The following is a 19901-nucleotide window of genomic DNA, read 5'->3' as shown; positions in this document are numbered from 1 at the left end:
GGAATCCTAATATGCTGCCCTCCACTAAACATCTATTGAAAACCTGGGATACTTACAGAGATAAACTGTGCACAGCTAACCCATGGGCCTTAGCGACTCCAATCAAAACCTTATATTTTTGTAATGGAACGTTTCCATACCAGAAATGGGAAAAGGCAGGAATTACACATCTGTTCCATTTATGTACCACAGAAGGTTTAAAATCATTTTCGACTCTACAAAAAGAGTTTTCTTTACCAGCAAGCTACACATTCGCATATCTCCAAATTAAAGCGATTCTAGATACAGAAAAGGTTCAAGTAAGAACAGATATGTTGCAATCTTCTATATCAAAGTTTGAAGAGAAATGCTTATCATTAAGCCCTCCGAAAAAATCATTGTCTTTATGCTATCAAACATTAGCCAATCCAGCGGATAAAGCAGACTGGAAATGTATGAAATATTGGCAAGAAGATCTCGAACAGAATATTCCAATAAGGGAATGGGAACATATTTTTAACGCACATTCTGGATTAACCACTAGCACTGCGCATCTAGAAGTAACAAGGAAGATAATGTACAGGTGGTACATGGTTCCAGCTCGCCTGCACACTATCTTCCCGGACTCATCAGACAGGTGTTGGCGCTGCGACACAGACAGAGGCACCATGTTGCATGTCTGGTGGACATGTAAAGAGGTGAATATATTCTGGAAGAAGATTGGAAAAATAGTAAAACAAACCACAAATCAGCGAATACCTCACGACCCAAAAACAATACTGCTGCGATCACTCCCAATAAACACCACTAAAATAATCAAGAAAATTATATTTCTTTTACTGGGCACAGGGTCTATATTAATAGCTAGATATTGGAAGTCAAAAGATCTACCTTCACTACAAGAAATTGAGGAAGCAATGTCGACAACAGTAGAATTTGAATTACTAATGTGGAACCAAAGAAAAATAGGGAAACTGAGCCCACAAATAGCTCAAATGTTGCAAACCTACCTGGAATCTGATAATAAGAACTAGTATATGGAGAGAAACTAGACTTATTGGTTTCGGATAAGGCTTTATTTAGTTTCTATTTTTTTTTTTTTTTAATTTCTAACTCGACAATCTTATTCACTATCAATAGGGAAAGGAAGCAGGGAAACTATATCTGTGCAAAATAAAAAAAATAGAACAATAGCGGGTAACATAGCAAATGGATGTAAATAGAAACATTTAAAAAGATAAGAAAGGAAAAACAACAATATAATTGCCAAAATGTGTTTGTTTATTTTATTTATTTATTTATTTATCTCCCCCCTTTTTTTTTTTTTTTTTTTTTTTTCTATAATAGAAGTAGAGCTATTAAACCCAGGCTGTAATAGATATTTAAGCAGAAGTAGAGACAGAAGATCAGGAATCTCTTTTCCAACTGTTAAATATGTCAATATTAAATAAGCTAATTTTAGTAGAAGTATAACACAAGACTATACTTTACGATATGCACTATGATAATATTGTCTCTCTGATAACAGAATTCTTTGGGATCTGAATTATGATAACAGGGTTAATATTTCTATGTACCCTCCCTTTTTGCTTTCTGTATCCCCTTTTATTTATTTAATTTTTTTTTTTTTCTCTTTGTTTTTTTTTTTTGTTGTTTTGTTTTTTATGTGGTAAACGAATAAAGAGTAAATTGCAAAAAAAGAAATAGTATGCCTTTTTTTGGTAGGTGGAAAAAGCAGCCTGCTAACATATTTAAAAATAGAATACGGACCCATTAAAACTCTCCATGTAAATTCACACCTAAAATCTAAACTTATCACGTCTCTTTCACAGCACTGTAACTTCACAAAATAGTGTCTGGGTCATACATTGGGCATATTGTTTTACTCAGAAGAGGTAACTGAGCATACTTAGGGGGAATTTATGACAGTGGCACTTATCAAATGTAAGAAATACCCAGCGAAAATGCAACATGAATTAAAAAAAAAAATTCTCACCACAAAATTTTAAATAAGTTGGTGAACAAATAGTGGCAAGTTAAGGTATAATATATGCCTAATAACATACCCTGGAGTGTCTGCTTTCTCAAATGGAAGGCCTTTGTGGGGTTATTTGAGCAGTCAAATGGCTATAATGCCACAAAATCAGACATATAACCATCTATGAAAATTCCAACTATAGAAACTGAAATAGCATGGTCTCCTATATGGCATTGTAGCTTCACAGAATAGGGGTAAAAGGTATACAATGGGGGTATCGTTGTCCTCAGCAGATGTAGCTGAACACAATATGGGGTTCTGTACAGGGATAGCACACACTAGGTTTACGAAATACACATTACAAAAACCTTGTTATATGTGTATATGCCAAAATAGAGAAAAAACACAATTTTACTCAAATATTTAGCAGAGATTGGTGGTGAAATGGCTACGCAAAAAGTGTCAAACTAACCCTAGGTAAATAGCCTGTGATGTCTACTTTATATAAATATATACTTTTGTGTGGCAATTTTGTTTCCTGTAATGGGTATTAAACTTCCAAGACAAACATACCAACTTCTAAAATTGTTTCACATTGAAATTTTATTTTAGACCTTGTAGTTTGTGACCTGTAAATTTCAAAATAAACTGAAATCCTACACATATTATGTACTTTGTAAATCAAGACACATAAATGAATTGATTTTAAATTACTTTTCCTAAGCTGGACATATTATGCACACATTATTATTGCCAAAACCTGGGGGAAAAAAAGCGTTTTTTTGTTTTGTTCCACATTATTTTGCATTTTTAGTGTAATAAATGAGAATTTACACATGTATTTGTCACATCAAATTAAAGCCCTTTTTGTTGTCTAAAAAAACGGTATATAATATGTGTTGGTACAATAAATGAGAGAGATGCAAATTGCAGTTGAACACAAACAGCAAAAAATGCAAAAATTGCTTGTGTCCTTAAGGGTATGTCCAGCTTATGAAGCTGTGTCCTTAAGGGGTTAAACGTATGCATAAATTAATTTGTGTGTTTGATTCTATTACTGTGATTTGTGTAATAAAAATGACTGTTCAAACCGTTCATGCATTTTCCAATTCCATTCATATGTACATGGCATTCGTGATTTTCCATTCATATACAATACTATTAGTATTTGAATGCCTCATAATTCAATTCAGTAGATCCTTAATAAAATGTGAGCAGGATATTGTTTTGCTGCAGAGCGATTTAGATAGATTGGGGGACTGGGCACTAAAATGGCAGATGAAATTTAATGTAGAGAAATGCAAAGTTATGCACTTCGGGGTCAACTTACACCCTAAATGGTAGTGAATTAGGGATAACCACACACGAGAAGGATTTGGGAATTGTTATAGACAGCAAATTAGGCAGAAATATGCAATGTCAACCTGCAGTTCCTAAGGCTAGTAAGGTTTTATCATGTATAAATAGGGGGATAAATTCTCGGGATGAAAATATAATTTTGCCTCTTTATAAGAACACACCTTGAATATGCTGTGCAATTTTGGGCACTTGTTCTAAAGAAGGATATCATGGCACTAGAAAAAGTGCAGACAAGCTACAAATTAATAAAAGGAATGGAGAATTTTAGTTACGAAGAAAGGTTAAAGAATTTAAATCTCTTTAGTTTGCAAAAAACAGCGCCTCAGAGTGGAAATGATCACTTTATGCAAAAATATTCGGGGCTAGTACAAACCATTATCTGGAAATCTATTCATAAACAGAGCTATACATAGAATAAGAAGTCACGCATCTAAGGTGGAGAAAAGGAGATTTCATCTACGGCAAAGAAACGTTTTTTTTACAGTAAGAGCAATAAGGAAATGGAATTCTCTGCTTGAAGAGGTGGTTTTATCAGAGTCCATACAGATGTTTAAACAGCAATTGGATAAATACTTGCAAAAACATAACATACCGGGATATAATTTCTAATTAGTGGGGTAATAGCTGCTTGATCCAAGGAGACATCTGACTGATATTTTGGGATCAAGAAGGAAATTTTCCTAGTTTGTTGCAAAATTGGAAGCGCTTCAGACTGGGTTTTTTGCCTTCTTTTGGATCAACAGGAAAAACATATGTGAGGAAGGCTGAACTTACTGGAGGCAAGTCTCTTTTCAGCTATGTGTTTTCTATTTTAGCACAGACGTGTGCATGATTAATCCTATACTGGGTTCACTCTACTATTGCACATGACCTTATAACAGGGTATTGTGTCGTTTAACCCTTACTTATCCATAATTTAGGACCTGCTATGGCTACTTCCCCTATCCAGGCTACCTATTCCACCCAGGCTAGTCTCATTATGCTATCTATTCCAGTAGTGATATTTATTACCATGGTATTGGTTTTACTTCCTTAATACATCTCACTCCATTCACGTTTTTGTACACGAGCACATTTAGAGTTTAGATTCAATATTAACTAATAAAATTGATTTATTTTTCTTCTTTCTTTTTATTATATTGTGCATTGTCTGATAGACATTTTGCATAAATTAGTTACCTATATTATGTACATTTTATTTATCCCTGTCCCTCTTGGTACACACTTTTCGTTAGTTTGTTAGTTTTCTCTGGGGTTACCCTCTGCTTATTAGTGTACCAGATATTGACTCTATTACAGTTTTATTCTTCCTCTTTTCAGCTATGTAACTATGTAACTGTGAACCAAAGTGGACATTAGTAGGCGTTAAAATTACAGAATTAGCAGATTTGTGAAGGAACTCCTCTGAAATACGTCTAGTGTCCATGATAGTAAGACCCTGCCCCCCCAGGTGAGCCTTTAATATACCGAACATACTTTAATGTTTTAACAAAATGAAATTGTGTTTATCACTTGAAATACATGAACTGTTCAACGAATAAGTTTTTACAAGCATGTACTCAACTGAATTATGAGGCAATCAAATAAACAAATAGTATTGTATACGAATGGAAAATCATGAATGCCATGTACATATGAATGGAATTGGAAAATTCATGAATGATTTGAACAGTAATTTTTATTACACAAAATCACATTAATAGAATCAAACACACAAATTAATGTATGCATAATGTTAAGAATGAAAGGAACTTTAAAAATGAATAACTCATCTAAGTGGGAATGGATAAGTTCACGAACAGATGCATAAAGTGAATATGAATCCAACGAATGCGGGGAATGTGAGGTAAAGGCATTTGTATGCATTTTGAAAACGTACAAATTAAACATTAATACCATCAAGTTTCAAAAATTATATCATTAATCGATTAATTTCCATAACACTTCTCTACACGGAGATGACCTTTCGCATACCAGCACCCCGGCCAGATCTAATTTCCCTACGAGACAGACTGTAGTAGCCAGCCCAGCTTCCAGCTACAGATCATGGACAATACCCAAGATTACACCAGAACTTAAATGAATGAACATTCCCTTTCCAGCTACTCCCAGGAAAGGTTAACTGTTTTGTTTGTTAAAAACATAAAACGATAACGAAAGGCCTGGCCCCATTAGTGAATGTAACATACAAAACAGCTTAACCGAGCTACATGATATGGTGTCCTCGCAGGTGGCTTCTACAGATACTATTAATAATCGGTTGGATAATCTGGAAACCACTAACCATTCAGTTCCGGAGATCCAACAACCCATAGCCCTTCCAGAACTGAGTCTAGGAGGTAACTCTAATCCATTACCTATTAAAAATACAAACATTGTCAACTCGGTACATCTTATCTTACAAAATGTAAATCGTGACATTTTAGAAGGTAAAGACGTTAACCTGGCGTCTCTCCTCACTGCTTTTCAAGATATAACCGAAAACATATCTTACACATTTAGCAATATATCAGTGGTAATGAAGGCTAGAAACCCCAGACTTAAAGAAATTGAATATTCCAGAGTTTGTATTAGCTTTTGGACTATTTAGAGACATGATTTGCTCCTCCTATCCTCATTGCAGAGAGGAACTTGATTTATATATGCACAAACTGGTTGACCTAGGTCATAAATACAGAGGCTTTGACAACAAAAAGAGACTCATTATTGATTTTTCAGCCCCTCACTCCTTCTCTACCAATAGTTTAAGTGCATGAATACCTTCAGAAGACTTCTCATTACAGTACGCTAAAGTTCCTGTAGCTACAGACAAAACGTAAGGTCCCAACACTAAAAAATAACTTTCCTAGGTATTACACTAAATTCAGAATCTATGCAAGCTAGCCTGCCTCAGAAAAAGGTAGATCGGATTCTAACATATATTGATTCCTGCACCACTTGTGGGTCCCGCACTAGAAAGGATTTCCATTCATTGCTAGGTTCACTCAACTTCGCTATGAGGACTATTCCTCAAGGCAGAGCTTTTATCTCTAGATTACCTTCTCTTCTACACGGACTACCAGATGATGACTCTAGAACTGTTTTAAACGATCCAGCTAAAGCTGATTTAAAAATGTGCTGTCTCTTTTTGTCCTCATGGAACAGCAGGTCTTTAGTTGTTCCACCTTAGACAACTCTCCAGTAATATGGACTGACACAGCAGGAGCCATAGGTTATGCTGCCATGTACACTGACGATTGGGTCCAAGCTACATTGCCCCAAGAAACTTCCACTCTAGATCATTTTAATCAAACCTCAGCACTATTTGAAATGTTTCCTATTGTGGTAGCAGCTCACATTTGGTCATGAGTGAAAAGGAAAAGCAGTTAGGTGTTTCTGAATAAAGCAGCTGATTCTTTGTCATGTTCTAATTTACAGGAATTTTTCAGACTCCATCCTACAGCGAAAATTCAGCACAGAGACCCTCCACAGTTTAAACACCTAATCATGCCTTAAGTTTTTATTATTTCAGAGTATATCTCTTGCACAAGCAGGATTGTCTACAAACACAAAAAAAGCTTACGCTAGAACATATTGTATGTTTAAGATATTTGTGTGTGATTTTAATGTAATAAATGTATTTTAAATTGAAACTATGGAAGCCATCTCAACTTTTTGCCACATCTCTTTGAAATTAGCCTATAATACAATCAAACTATACTTAACAGGAATACAACATTACATGTTGCCTTTTTACCCCAACAAAACACAATTTTTATCTTCGTATCCGGTTAAAAGTGTACTGAAAGGTATTCAGAAACTAAAACGTCAAAAACCACCTAAAAGACTCCCCATAGACAGTAAAATATTTAAAGAAAGTGAACGACCATTATATACTATCAATGCCTCAGACTAAAACAAGCCAGACTGGTCCTCCAGTAGAACTTCCATACTATCCAACTTTCTCTAAATGGTGCCCAGTTCAAGTTTTGGAAACATTAATTCAAAGTCAGGTTAACCAGAGCCCAATGATGCCTTACTATCACTACACGGGAAACCACTTGCCACATAACTATTCATGCTATATATTCATAAACTAATACTTCGTTTAGGCTTTATCCTGCCTCCTTCTCAGGTCATTAATTCCGTATTGGGGCAGCAACGGCGGCTTCTAGCAATCATATCCCTACACACATAATTAAGAATATGGGACGCTGGAAATCCTCTGCATACAACAGGTACATTCCAAACCCAGAGAAAGATTTCAGACTTGCTTTCTATAATATGACTAAATAATTGTTATTTGTGATAAGAATATATAAACTTGTTTTTCATATTTTTGCCCTCTTTATTACAGGTCTAACCTCTCGTCGGTTTCGGCACACATCAACCGACTTATTTTCTTATCAAATTACATATGTTTTTAATTATAGGGCATATAAAGTCCTGGACACAAATGGAAGACGTAAGCCTGAAATTGTGAGAGGGGTTTGTCGGCCTACTTAAACCCAGGTAACCCCTGCTTACCTGTTGTCGACGTTTTCTGGAAGTTCCCCTCCCACCTTACTCATTATTATTTATATTAATATCACCAGTGCGGCCTCTTTATTACAGGCTTAACCTCTTGCCGGTTTCTGAACACCTCAACTGACTTATGTTCTTATTGAAGTACATACATTTTTAATTATACGGCCTATAATATCCCGGACACAAATATATATATGTGTGTGTTTATATTGATATCAAATTACAGTAACGATGAAATTGTATAATATATGCATAATATATTAATAAAATGCTTTCATTATTTTATAATATATTATATATATATGATGTATGTATAATATATTAATTCCATACTCTAAATATAATTTTTTACTTTAATTTCAACTTTGGGGGACTGCTTGACAACCCATTGTCATCGTGATCACATCTTCTGGAAGGATCAGATTAGTCATGGGGGCATTGCCTGCATCGTCAGACAAGACCCCAGTGCGATCTCCAGTGGGGGAATGCCGATGGACACGTAGATGGCGAGCACGGCTAGGACGTGCTATGCTATCTGGTTGCGTTTAGGACTACCTCCCAAATGACTGCACACCCGCCGTCCTTAACAGGTTAATGTGAACCTGGAATGAAGAAAAAAATATAAGGACATAAGAGTGCTATAATTAACAATTTTATAGCCTCATTCTGATTATTTAAAATAAAAATAAAACAACTAGCACCTTAAACGTAAAACTTTAATTTTTAAGGACTGTAAAAACTATATTACAAGTGCATAAAATTAACAACTGACCCATTAACCAAAATATCCATTATAGCAAGCTGCTGTTTAACAAATCATATACAAGAGCATTTAGATGTCTGTCCTGTATTGTACAGAAGAAACAATATCTTATTTCAGTGGAAATCCATGTTCTTGAAATCTATTGAGCATCGATATTTGCCATCCACAAACCTGGCACAGACAAGGCTTGGGATACAGGGGCAAGTGTGGTGAAGACGTTTCCCATAGAACGGGACCTATAGAAGACAGAAAAATGACATTGTGAACCTAAACAGAAAACTTCATTCATTCCAAAAACCCATATTAAAAACAATAAAGGCAAGACATTACAATTTTTGCATATCAATTTGAGCTTTAGTTTAAACCCATATTTGTATAATGTAACATTGCATTTAGATTTTTTTCAAGATGTTTTAAAGCACTGACTGTGATTGATCTAATCATAAAATATTACTGTATTTTATTCTGTTTCTGTGGATATTGCTCAGGACATTGATTGGTACAGAATCTCATTACATTTGAATCTCATTAGGTTTCAATGTTACAGATGCTCTACCAATAAATCATGGATAGTATGAGCAAGTGCATATGTTTGCAAATATACAGACAAATAGATGGTGTGTGTGTGTGTGTGTGTACACATGTGTAGCCGTGTGTGTGTAAATGTCTGAGTGCATGTCTAGGTGTATGTATGTCTGCATATGTGTAGAGTGTCTAGACTACCCCCTCCAGACAATTATATCTGCAGTTTCCTTCCCACCACATTCAGACACACCCCATATCCTTTTCCAATACTCTTCATTCTTGGGATAGCAGTTAGCCATGTTTACAGTCCCCATCCCCCCTATCCCTTTCTATTAGCCATGTTTACACCCCCATCCCCTCTCTACCTTTCTAGTAGCCTAGCCAAGCCCCTCTCCCCTTACCAGTTAGCCATGTTTCCACCCCCCTCTCGCTTAGCTATGTTTGTAGCCCTCATGCCCCCTTTCCATTCACCATATTTCTAGCCCCCATGCCTCCTCTCCCTTTCCATTAACCATGTCTCCAGCCCTGTTAACAGTTAGCCATGTTTACATCCCCTTACACCCCAAGTCATATTTCCCTCTGCTTTCATCTCCCCCTGTTTGGTTTAGTCCATTCTCTATTCTCCCCATTTATAGTATCTCCTGTGTCTTTCTCTCCTCACTCTTTGTTCTGTCTTCTCTTTTTTTTTTTTTTAATCTGTTTAGTAATATAATTGTTTGCATAGTCAACAAAAGCTGAATAGTAAGACTCGCGGGTCTAATCATGCTTAATATACACATATAACATAAGTGTGAGAACAAAATCAACGTCCTGAGAAAAACATACATCTTCCAGGCGTATTGGTCTGCTCGTTTAAAAAATAAGTGGACACATAGGTCCGCTTCAACTTTCAGGGGAGTAGGTCCAATTAACCTCGTCCCACCTCAGGGAACATATAAGCTTAATTCTGTTATAGCCTTGAAATTGAAAGTAACAGTGCACTATTGTAGGGAAACACCATATACCAATCCCAAGTGGGAACTTTAAATGTAGTGCCCGGAGTCTAGAGTGTCCCCGTAAGAGTTACCTATGGCAGAGCTCGTGCGTTGTTCAGGTATCCCTCACCCATCCGTGGTGCCTGAATCCTCGTCTATAGTTATTGTGTGATGAGTGTCGAAATTCCCCGTAGTATGGGTATTACTCCCGTACGCGGATGAAATAAGTCATGTATCTATCTGATTGTCAGACATTCGTCAAGCTCGGTATATCCCGTCTAAGCGTCGGGTATCCAGGACACAGGGCTTTTGATTAGGCGTCAGTGCATTTTGTCAGTTTCCATCTGCAGATGTCCGTTTTGTTCATCCCTGTTACTCTCCTGGTATATCGTGTTATCTATCTATCTCACAGTTAACTCATCCGGCCTCGATCCCGACCCCCCGGGGTCCAGGTGTGCAGGTAGAATGGGTAAGGAGAAGGGTAGAAGCAGGGGATAGTGGTAGTTAAGCTACATGGGGTATAACCCCTCCAACAGGGTCTGTGCCAGCCTGTGCCCCCGCCGCGCGTCCCGGTGTGTCTCAATCTCCACGGTAACGGGAATTGTATCTGTCTTCTCTCTGTATCCCCTGTTATGCAGTCCAGCTAGCGTTAGTTCTGCTTTCAGGATCACTAAGCACAGCCCCTAGGGCTCACACTGCACATGTTACATCACGCAGTATTAGAAATCATCCTCTGGACTGTATCGGCAAGATACTGGCTGTTCTCCTGGCTCCTGGTGGCATAGTAGGTACCCCCATCAGGCATGCGCATGTAGGCAGATGCCTTCTCTGCCTAACTGGAGATCCAGCCCTGCCTGCACTGAGTGTATTTTTTTGTTTGTTCTGCATAGACAAACTCCCCTCCCCCCCCCCATATTTAAGGGACAAGCCACCTAGTAACAATGACAGTATAACCTAGCGGTTCCCAAACTGTGTGCCGCTGTAAAATGTTTCTCCGGTGCTATGATCTTAGAAACATTTCTGCTAAACAGTGGCCCGGTCACATGCTGCGGTCCTATAAGACCTTGACCTGGCCCCTGTAATGTCGGCAGGCTGGGAGGAAGTGACAGCTAATGGATGTAAGTACATGTGTTGTTTATCTCAATTTATCATACACATAAATACTTCTGTGTTTTAAAGTTTTACAGGTCACATGGTTTTCTACAGAGGTTCAATATTGGAGGTTTTGTATTGTTAACTGTTTCTGCCGAGGTACCTTATGGCTGTAAGGATGACATTCTTCTCCTTCCTGTCCCATTGGGGTACACATTCTTAATCCTCGCAACCACAAGCTGATTGCACAGCAGGTCCCAATGCTACATTGCATGTCTCTCTCGCATGCCTGTTGGGATTTAAGAAGACACCCTGTTACTACAGAATATAATTTGCACACTGACACTAAAAGTATAAAAGCACGACACAGGCTTATTTGAAAATAAATCACATATGACTTGTGTTTATGTTTTTTTTTTTTATGAGATGTTCCATTTTCTTTTAACTTTCTATTACAGATTTGGCAAATTACATCATAATCCAGTTGAGACAAGGCACAATGAGGGCAGACCTTGCAAATGAAGAGGATAAATAGAAACATTGCTACATTTTTCCTCTTCTTGGTATACTTTCTCTATGCTGACTGTCCAAATGAAAATACAGAATTTATAACCATGATTGACAGCACATAGTTTCAGGAAAAAAGGTGTGTATTTCTACAATTAATTTATTATTTATTTAATTTTTACACTTACAAATATATATTTGTTTAATACATGGATAAGTAACATAATATTATAATATTTGGAAGTGAATGTCCCCCTTATCTACTTAGTGCTCAACCTTTTTGTTCCTTTTAAAAACAACTCAATCAATGTGTAATAGTTCTTTAAAGCGTCACTTTGTTTATGTATTAATGCACATCTATTTTAGAATTACAAATATAAATATGGCGTTGTGCTTAATGAGGGAAAATTTTCATATAAAAAAATGAATTGGGGAGCACATCCTGCGCATTCATTTCTTAAACAAGATGCTTTTGTAAAGACCAATATTGAAATATACTCTGTAAGTTAAGCACACAAAAAATCCATCTGCAATTCTTATAAGGCTACATAAAATCACATATCTTAAGCAAATAAATATGGGGATTTGTATATATATATATTTTTATCTATTCACAGCCATTCAATGACTTCCTAAAAAAATAATGGTCTTCTCTTAGCTCATATCACCACACTGTTTTCAAAAACAGATACCAAAGAGACTCGATTTGTGATAGCACTAAAAGAAAGACTTTTACCAGTTATGTTAATTAACCTCTAAAACCGTGAAAGGAGCCCCAATCTCACAGTTAACAGCAGCAATGTCAGGTGCCGTGTAATCCTCCCGGGTTTTTATATCAGAAGCACATTTAGATCCTAAAACATATATAGATTGTTATAAAACTGAATGCCATTGTTTCATTGCTTAAATCAATTGTCTGCACCAGGGAGCAAGATACCTGGTACACATTTGCAGCAGAAGTAGTAAAGGCTTATTCATTAAACTCTTGGGATGTTCTTACAATGTAAGGGGAAAAAAATGCGTTTTCAGGCAGGCTATATGTGCCAATTTAATTTTACATGCAATAGTATCTATTATTCAACCGCTGACTGATTTAAAATATTAAAGCACGACTTGAGTTCTCCTGGGGGAGAAATACATTATACAAAAATAGATTGGATTGTTATTATTTTTGTCTTTGCCAAAAAAAAAATAAAAGTAAAAAAACATTTTGAAAATAAAGATTAGTAACCATCATATTCTTGGATCTTCATATTTTAAGCCATCGATTGGATAAAGAAGATTAATAGCAAATTGACGGTTACTTACGTACAAAGGTTAACTAACATCAAAGCGATCATTTGTTTATTGATTTAAATATAGGTATAAGTAACATAATATTATCACATCAGACAGCAGATTTGGAATGTTACTAAAGTGCTATAGTTGTTTAGTGATTACTTTTGCTTAATTGACTCACTCATTGGTCACACGATAAAGCACAATTCAATACAAAGTAGCATGAATTTATGAAATTCTCGGATTACAGGAGAAATATAAACGGTATTAAATTCTACGTCACATGCACATTGATTAATTGGTTATACCCCACAAGTGATAAAATGATTGTTTCCAAAAAAGACTTACCCCAGTTATCACCGCACACGTGGAAAACGTTATCAATAGCAGTAAAACAATGCCTTGTGTTATTATTTTCATGGCAATTTGAAGTGTTAAAGAGGAAAAACAAAATTCCTAAGCAGTTACAGGAGTGATCCGCTTGGTCCTGGGATTAGTAACACTTATATCAGTCTCGATGCACTGTGACAGCATTATCATGCAGCCTCTGTATATAAGGGAGACGCTCTTTCTATTTCCGCCCTGATGTGATGCTTCTCTGAATCTATAATGACCATTAGGAAAATAAAGGATTCTCTGACATGCCTCTCTCATCATATCAGATAGAGCGCAGATTTGGAGATACACTTTACATCTGTAATAATTTCACTTTTCTTGGAAATGACTTATATTTGGTATTCGACTTTAATGTGCGTTGGGAAATACAGAGTAGTAGCTATCTGCAGAAGGCAAAGCTATATTTGAAAAGGCAGCTTTTTAAACTACACGAAGAACTGTCACATGGCAGAAACATTTATGTTTCATTAATCAAAAAGCAAGAAAATCGATTGTGTGTCTGTATATTGTGTGTGAACCAATTAAAACTATATATATATATATATATATATAGTGTAGATTGGATTAGCCGTATTAGTCCCGTAGACAAGATGCCAAAATATCAGGTGATCAAAAAATCACCTTTTTTATTGGACTAACATAATATTTCAAAGACAAGCTTTCAAGAGTTTTCCCCTCTTCCTCAGGTCTGAAGCAATACTGAATAATCTGATAGAGTTTAACACTTAAAACAACTGATGTTAGAGAATAGGAGGGAGGGAGGGAGTAAGTGGGGTGTCATAAATAGCAGAAGATGTGCCTGAAAGTGAAAGGTGCAGGTTGGCTTTTAACTAGCTTATTGACTATCCTCTGTTTATCTACTTTTTCTGACTATTCTCAGCCAACCTGCACCTTTCACTTTCAGGCACATCTTCTCCTATTTATGACATCCCACTTACTCCCTCCCTCCCTCCTATTCTCTAACATCAGTTGTTTTCTTAATGTTTTAATTGGTTTATTAATGTTAAATATGTTTTAATGTAAAATGTAATTTCATTACATGTCACTTTGTTTATACATATTTCCCTGAACCCGCGAACCTGTTCCCTCTTTATAAATGGTTACTACCTTTTAATCATCTTTTTGAAGTTTGAAGCTGTTTTCTAACTTCTGGAGAGATCAGGAGGTGCACGTATGGTAAAAATGGATAACCTTAAATTTACCTTAAAATTCAAACTTTTTAAACAATTTGTATATTGTGCTTAAATGTTATTGGGTAAACATACAGATGTGTAAACAGCTATTGGATTAATACTTGCAAAAAAATAACATACAGGGATATAATTTTTAATTAGTGGGGTAATAGCTTCTTGATCCAAGGAGATATCTGACTGCTATTTTGGGGTCAAGAAGGAATTTTTTCCTAGTTTGTTGAAACATTGGATGTACTTCAGACAAGATTTTTTGCCTTCTTTTGGATCAACAGCAAAAATATATGTGAGAAAGGCTGAACTTAAAAGACATAAGTCTTTTATTATTTTATTATTATTATCGCCATTTAAATAGCGCCAACAGATTCCGTAGCGCTTTACAATATTATGAGAGGGGGTATTTAACTATAATTAGGACAATTAAAGAAAACCTACAGGAACGATAGGTTGAAGAGGACCCTGCTCAAAAGAGCTTACAGTCTATAGGAGGTGGGGTATAAAACACACTAGGACAGGAAATAGCAATCAAATAAGGTGAGAGTGAAGCAGAGCTGGAGGAGAGAGTAGCATGCTGCCCTTTAGGAGAGAGCAAGAGACAGGTATGTGAGGTAGAGGTTACTTTAGGAGGCCATAAGCTTTCCTAAATAGATGGGTTTTAAGGCACTTCCTAAATGATTGAAGACTAGGGAGAGTCTGATGATGGTAGGCAGGCTATTTCATAGGAAAGGAGCCACCTGCGAGAAGTCCTGCAAGCGTGAGTTGGCCATACGGGTGCGAGCAGCGGACAGGAGAAGGTCACAGCCAGAGCGGAGAGACTGAGAAGAGGCATACCTATGGATCTGTGATGAGATATAAAAGGGGCTAGAATTGTTCAGTGCTTTATAGGTATGTAACAATGTACGTATACTGTGTATGTATATTTAATTAAGGATTTACTCCTAAAAGTTTAAATTATTATATGTATACCAATTTCAACTAGATTATTTTTATAAATTGATTAATGCATTATAGGCATGTGCATGGGGAAAATACTCAGCTCTGATCGGGATTCCGAAATTCAGGACTTCAACAATTCGGGACTTCGGCAATTCGGCACTTCGACACTTCGGCAACTTCGGCAATTCGGCACTTGACCAATTCGCAACTTCGGCACTTCGGAACTTCGCCACTTCGGGGCTTCGGCAACTTCGGCACTTCGGATCTTAGACACTTCGGAACTTCGGCACTTCGGAACTTCGGCACTTCGGAACTTCGGCACTTCGGAACTTCGGCTTTTGTAGCAGCCGCTTGGTAGATAACTCCCTAATTCCCACGGTATTAGGGAGTTATCTACCAAAAGGCTGAAAAACCTAAATTGGTCTTTCAGCCATATTTACTAATACTAAGTAAAAATTACTTAGTATTAGTAAATTGTGCCCCTACTTGCAATACCGCGAGTAGGGGCATGTCTATTAAACAGTGAGCAGCCTATGGCTGCTCACTGTTAAAAAAAATAAAAAAGGGTCCCCCCTCCCTGAGCGGGTGGGGGCCCTAAAGTTAAAAAAAAGAGGGCGGATCTATTGTCCTCCCCACCAGCCCCCACCCCTGAGTGGTGGTGGGGGCCCTAAATAAAAATTGGAGGGGGACCTAATTTCCTCCCCCCTGGCCCCCACCCCTGAGCGGTGGGTGGGGGCCCTTAAAAAAAATAAGGGGGGGACCCCTGGCCCCCACCCCTGAGCAACGGGTGGGGGCCCTAAATAAAAATTGGGGGGGGACAGAATTTCCTCTCCCCTGGCCCCCACCCCTGAGCGGTGGGTGGAGGCCCTTAACAAGAATAAGGGGGGGACCCCTGGCCCCCACCCCTGAGCGACGGGTGGGGGCCCTAAATACAAATAGGGGGGAACCTAATGTCCTCCCCCCTGGCCCCCACCCCTGAGCGGCGGGTGGGGGCCCTAAATATAAATGGGGGGACCTATTGTCCTCCCCCCTGGCCCCCACCACTGAGCGGTGGGTGGGGGCCCTTAACAAGAATAAGGGGGGGACCTAATGTCCTCCCCCCTGGCCCCCACCCCTGAGCAGTGGGTGGGGGCCCTTAACAAGAATAAGGCGGGGACCTAATGTCCTCCCCCCTGGCCCCCACCCCTGAGCGACAGGTGGGGGCCCTAAATACAAATGGGGGGACCTAATGTCCTCCACCTGGCCCCCACCCCTGAGCGACAGGTGGGGGCCCTTAACAAGAATAAGGGGGGGACCTAAAGTCCTCGCCCCTGGCCCCCACCCCTGAGCGACGGGTGGGGGCCCTAAATACAAATGGGGGGAACTTATGTCCTCCCCCCTGGCCCCCACCCCTGAGTGGTGGGTGGGGGCCTAAACAAGAATAAGGGGGGACCTATTGTCCTCCCCCCTGGCCCCCACCCCTGAGCGGTGGGTGGGGGCCCTGAATACAAATTGGGGGGGGACCTAATGTCCTCCTCCCTGGCCCCCACCACTGAGCGGTGGTTGGGGGCACTAAATACACACTGGGGGGGACCTATTGTCTTCCCCCCTGGCCCCCACCCCTGAGTGGTGGGTGGGGGCCCTAAACAAGAATAAGGGGGGGGACCTAATGTCCTCCCTCCTGGCCCCCACACCTGAGCGGTGGGTGGGGGCCCTAAATGAAAATGTAACCCCCCTCCCCCAGATGACTAGGGATCCCCAAACCCCTAGTCACCCCCTACCCCCCAAAAAAAACCCTACCTACCCCCCTCACCCTAAAAATAATGAGGGGGGACCATTTAACTAAGTACCTGTAAAAATAAAAATAAACTTACCATTCAATGTTTTCTTTCTTCTAAAATCTTATTTTTTCAGCCCAAAAAAGGCCAAATAAATATCCATAATAACTGACACAATGAAAAAAATAAATTAAAAAAAACGAGCGCAAAAAAAAATAATCCATCTTTGACCCTGCGAGGGCTCTGCGCAGACTGAGCTCTGCAGGGCGGGGGAAGGCTTATAAAGCCTTGCCCCGCCCTGCAATTAGGCTAAGGGCACTCTGACTGGTGGGTTTAAACCATCCACTCAGAGTGCTCTGACAGGTAAATGAAGAGACTGACAGGTAAGTCTCTACATTTACCTGTCACAGCACTCTGATTGGTTGGTTTGAAATCCACCAATCAGAGTGCTCTGTGTCATTTTACGCAGCGTGGGAAAGTTCTTTGGAATTTTCCCACGCTATGTAATTTGACTCATAACTCTCTGATTGGTTACTTAATCCACCAATCCGAGTGTTATGAGTCAAATTACACAGCGCGGGAAAATTCCAAAGAACTTTCCCATGCTGTGTAAAATGACACAGAGCACTCTGATTGGTGGATTTCAAACCAACCAATCAGAGTGCTGTGACAGGTAAATGTAGAGACTTACCTGTCAGTCTCTTCATTTACCTGTCAGAGCATTCTGATTGGATGGCTGAAACCCACCAATCAAAGTGCTCTGAGCCTAATTGCAGGGCGGGGCAAGGCTTTATAAGCCTTCCCCCGCCCTGCAGAGCTCAGTCTGTGCGCAGCCCTCGCCGGGTGAAGATGGATTATTTTTTTAATTTTTTTACATTTTTTTTTATTGCGTCGGTTATTATGGTTTTTTATTTGGCCTTTTTTGGGGCTGAAAAAAGAAGATTTTAGAAGAAAGAAAACATTGAATGGTAAGTTTATTTTTATTTATTTTTACAGGTATTTAGTTAAAGGTCCCCCCTCATGTTTAGGGTGAGGGGGGTAGGTAGGAGTTTATTTTTGGGGGGAGGGGGTGACTAGGGGTTTTTGGACCCCTAGTCACGGGGGAGGGGGGTTAAATATGTATTTAGGGCCCCCATCCGCCGCTCAGGGGTGGGGGCCAGGGGGGGAGGACATTAGGTCCCCCCCCCTTATTTTTGTTTAGGGCCCCCACCCACCGCTCAGGGGTGGAGGCCAGGGGGAGAACATTAGGTCCCCCCAAATTGGGTTTAGGGCCCCCACCCACCGTTCAGGGGTGGGGGCCAGGGGGGAGGACATTAGGTCCCCCATTTGTATTTAGGGCCCCCACCCACCGCTCAGGGGTGGGGGCCTGGGGGGAGGACATTAGGTTCCCCCATTTGTATTTAGGGCCCCCACCCACTGCTCAGGGGTGGGGGCCAGGGGGGAGGACATTAGGTCCCCCCCATTTGTATTTAGGGCCCCCACCCACCACTCAGGGGTGGGGGCCAGGGGGGAGGACATTAGGTCCCCCCCAATTTGTATTTAGGGCCCCCACCAACCGCTCAGGGGTGGGGGCCAGGGGGGAGGACCATAGGTCCCCCCAATTTGTATTTAGGGCCCCCACCCACTGCTCAGGGGTGGGGGCCAGGGGGAGGACCTTAGGTCCCCCACAATTTGTATTTATGGCCCTCACCGACCGCTCAGGGGTGGGGGCCAGGGGGGAGATCATTAGGTCCCCCCCCTTATTCTTGTTTAGGGCCCCCACCCACCGCTCAGGGGTGGGGGCCTGGGGGGAGGACATTAGGTCCCCCCCCACAATTTTTATTTAGGGCCCCCACCCCCTCAGGCACGGAGGACCCTTTTTTATTTTTTTTAACAGTGAGCAGCCACAGACTGCTCACTGTTTAATAGACATGCCCCTACTCGCGGTATAGCGAGTAGGGGCATAATTTACTAATACTAAGTAATCTTTACTTAGTATTAGTAAATTTTACTGAAAGACCAATTCAGGTCTTTCAGCCTTTTAGTAGATAGCTCCCTAATACCGTGGGAATTAGGGAGTTATATACTTATTCATTCCTGTCATTACATTGACTGGCTAAGTAACTTACATTTTACATGAATGTATGTTACTTGATTGTTGTAAGTGTTGCAAATGCTTACAGCTGAATCCTGGCTATGTTTGTATACTTTTTATTTGAAATTGTAAACAGTGTAACATTCTTCTTCTTTCACTGGGTAAGTATATTCATACTTAGGCAATACTGTGCTTCGGAACTTCGGAACTTCGGCACTTTGACACCTCGGAACTTCGGCAACTTCGGAACTTCGGCACTTTACCAATTCGGCACTTCAGCACTACTACACTTCGGAAATTCGGTGACCTTCGGGACTTAAGCAATTCGGCACTTCGGCAATTCAAATATTCGGACATTCGGAAGCACCCAAATGTCCGAATTAGCAGAAATTCGGCCGAATTTTAATTCGGACCGAAACGAATTGCACATGTCTAATACATTATATCATATGTTATATATTAACAGAGGATAATTAACACAATGTTATGTAACGGAAGACTTGTTTCTTGCACAGTTCCCTGGTCCAAAAAGGTTGAAGGTTCCAAAAGGCCCCACACCCCCCATAGCCATCCCTAAATAAATTTAC

At 39.6% G+C, this 19901-nt stretch overlaps 1 protein-coding gene across 1 annotated transcript; it reads right to left on the bottom strand.

Moving 5' to 3' along the window:
* Positions 1-8570: 8570 nt before the first annotated feature.
* Positions 8571-13463, bottom strand: PROK1 (prokineticin 1). Its single transcript, XM_063444381.1, has 3 exons — positions 13310-13463; positions 11340-11465; positions 8571-8821 (listed from the first exon to the last, which is right to left on the bottom strand). The coding sequence occupies exons 1-3, from the start codon at positions 13379-13381 to the stop codon at positions 8699-8701; spliced, it is 321 nt and encodes a 106-aa protein (XP_063300451.1). The 5' UTR covers positions 13382-13463; the 3' UTR covers positions 8571-8698.
* Positions 13464-19901: the final 6438 nt, after the last annotated feature.

The sequence above is a fragment of the Pelobates fuscus genome, chromosome 1 (genome assembly GCF_036172605.1).
Source record: "Pelobates fuscus isolate aPelFus1 chromosome 1, aPelFus1.pri, whole genome shotgun sequence".
Classification (NCBI taxonomy): Eukaryota; Metazoa; Chordata; class Amphibia; order Anura; family Pelobatidae; genus Pelobates; species Pelobates fuscus.
The sequence above is the reverse complement of the archived record's forward strand: the minus strand, read 5'-3'. Positions and strand labels throughout refer to the sequence as shown.

Coding starts and splice junctions, on each gene's coding strand:
- PROK1 (XM_063444381.1), bottom strand. CDS start 13,381: ATGAAAATAATAACACAAGGCATTGTTTTACTGCTATTGATAACGTTT. Junction 11,466..13,309: donor CGTGTGCGGTGATAACTGGG/GTAAGTCTTTTT, acceptor AAATCCCAACAG/GCATGCGAGAGAGACATGCA. Junction 8,822..11,339: donor GTCATCCTTACAGCCATAAG/GTACCTCGGCAG, acceptor TGTCTTCTATAG/GTCCCGTTCTATGGGAAACG.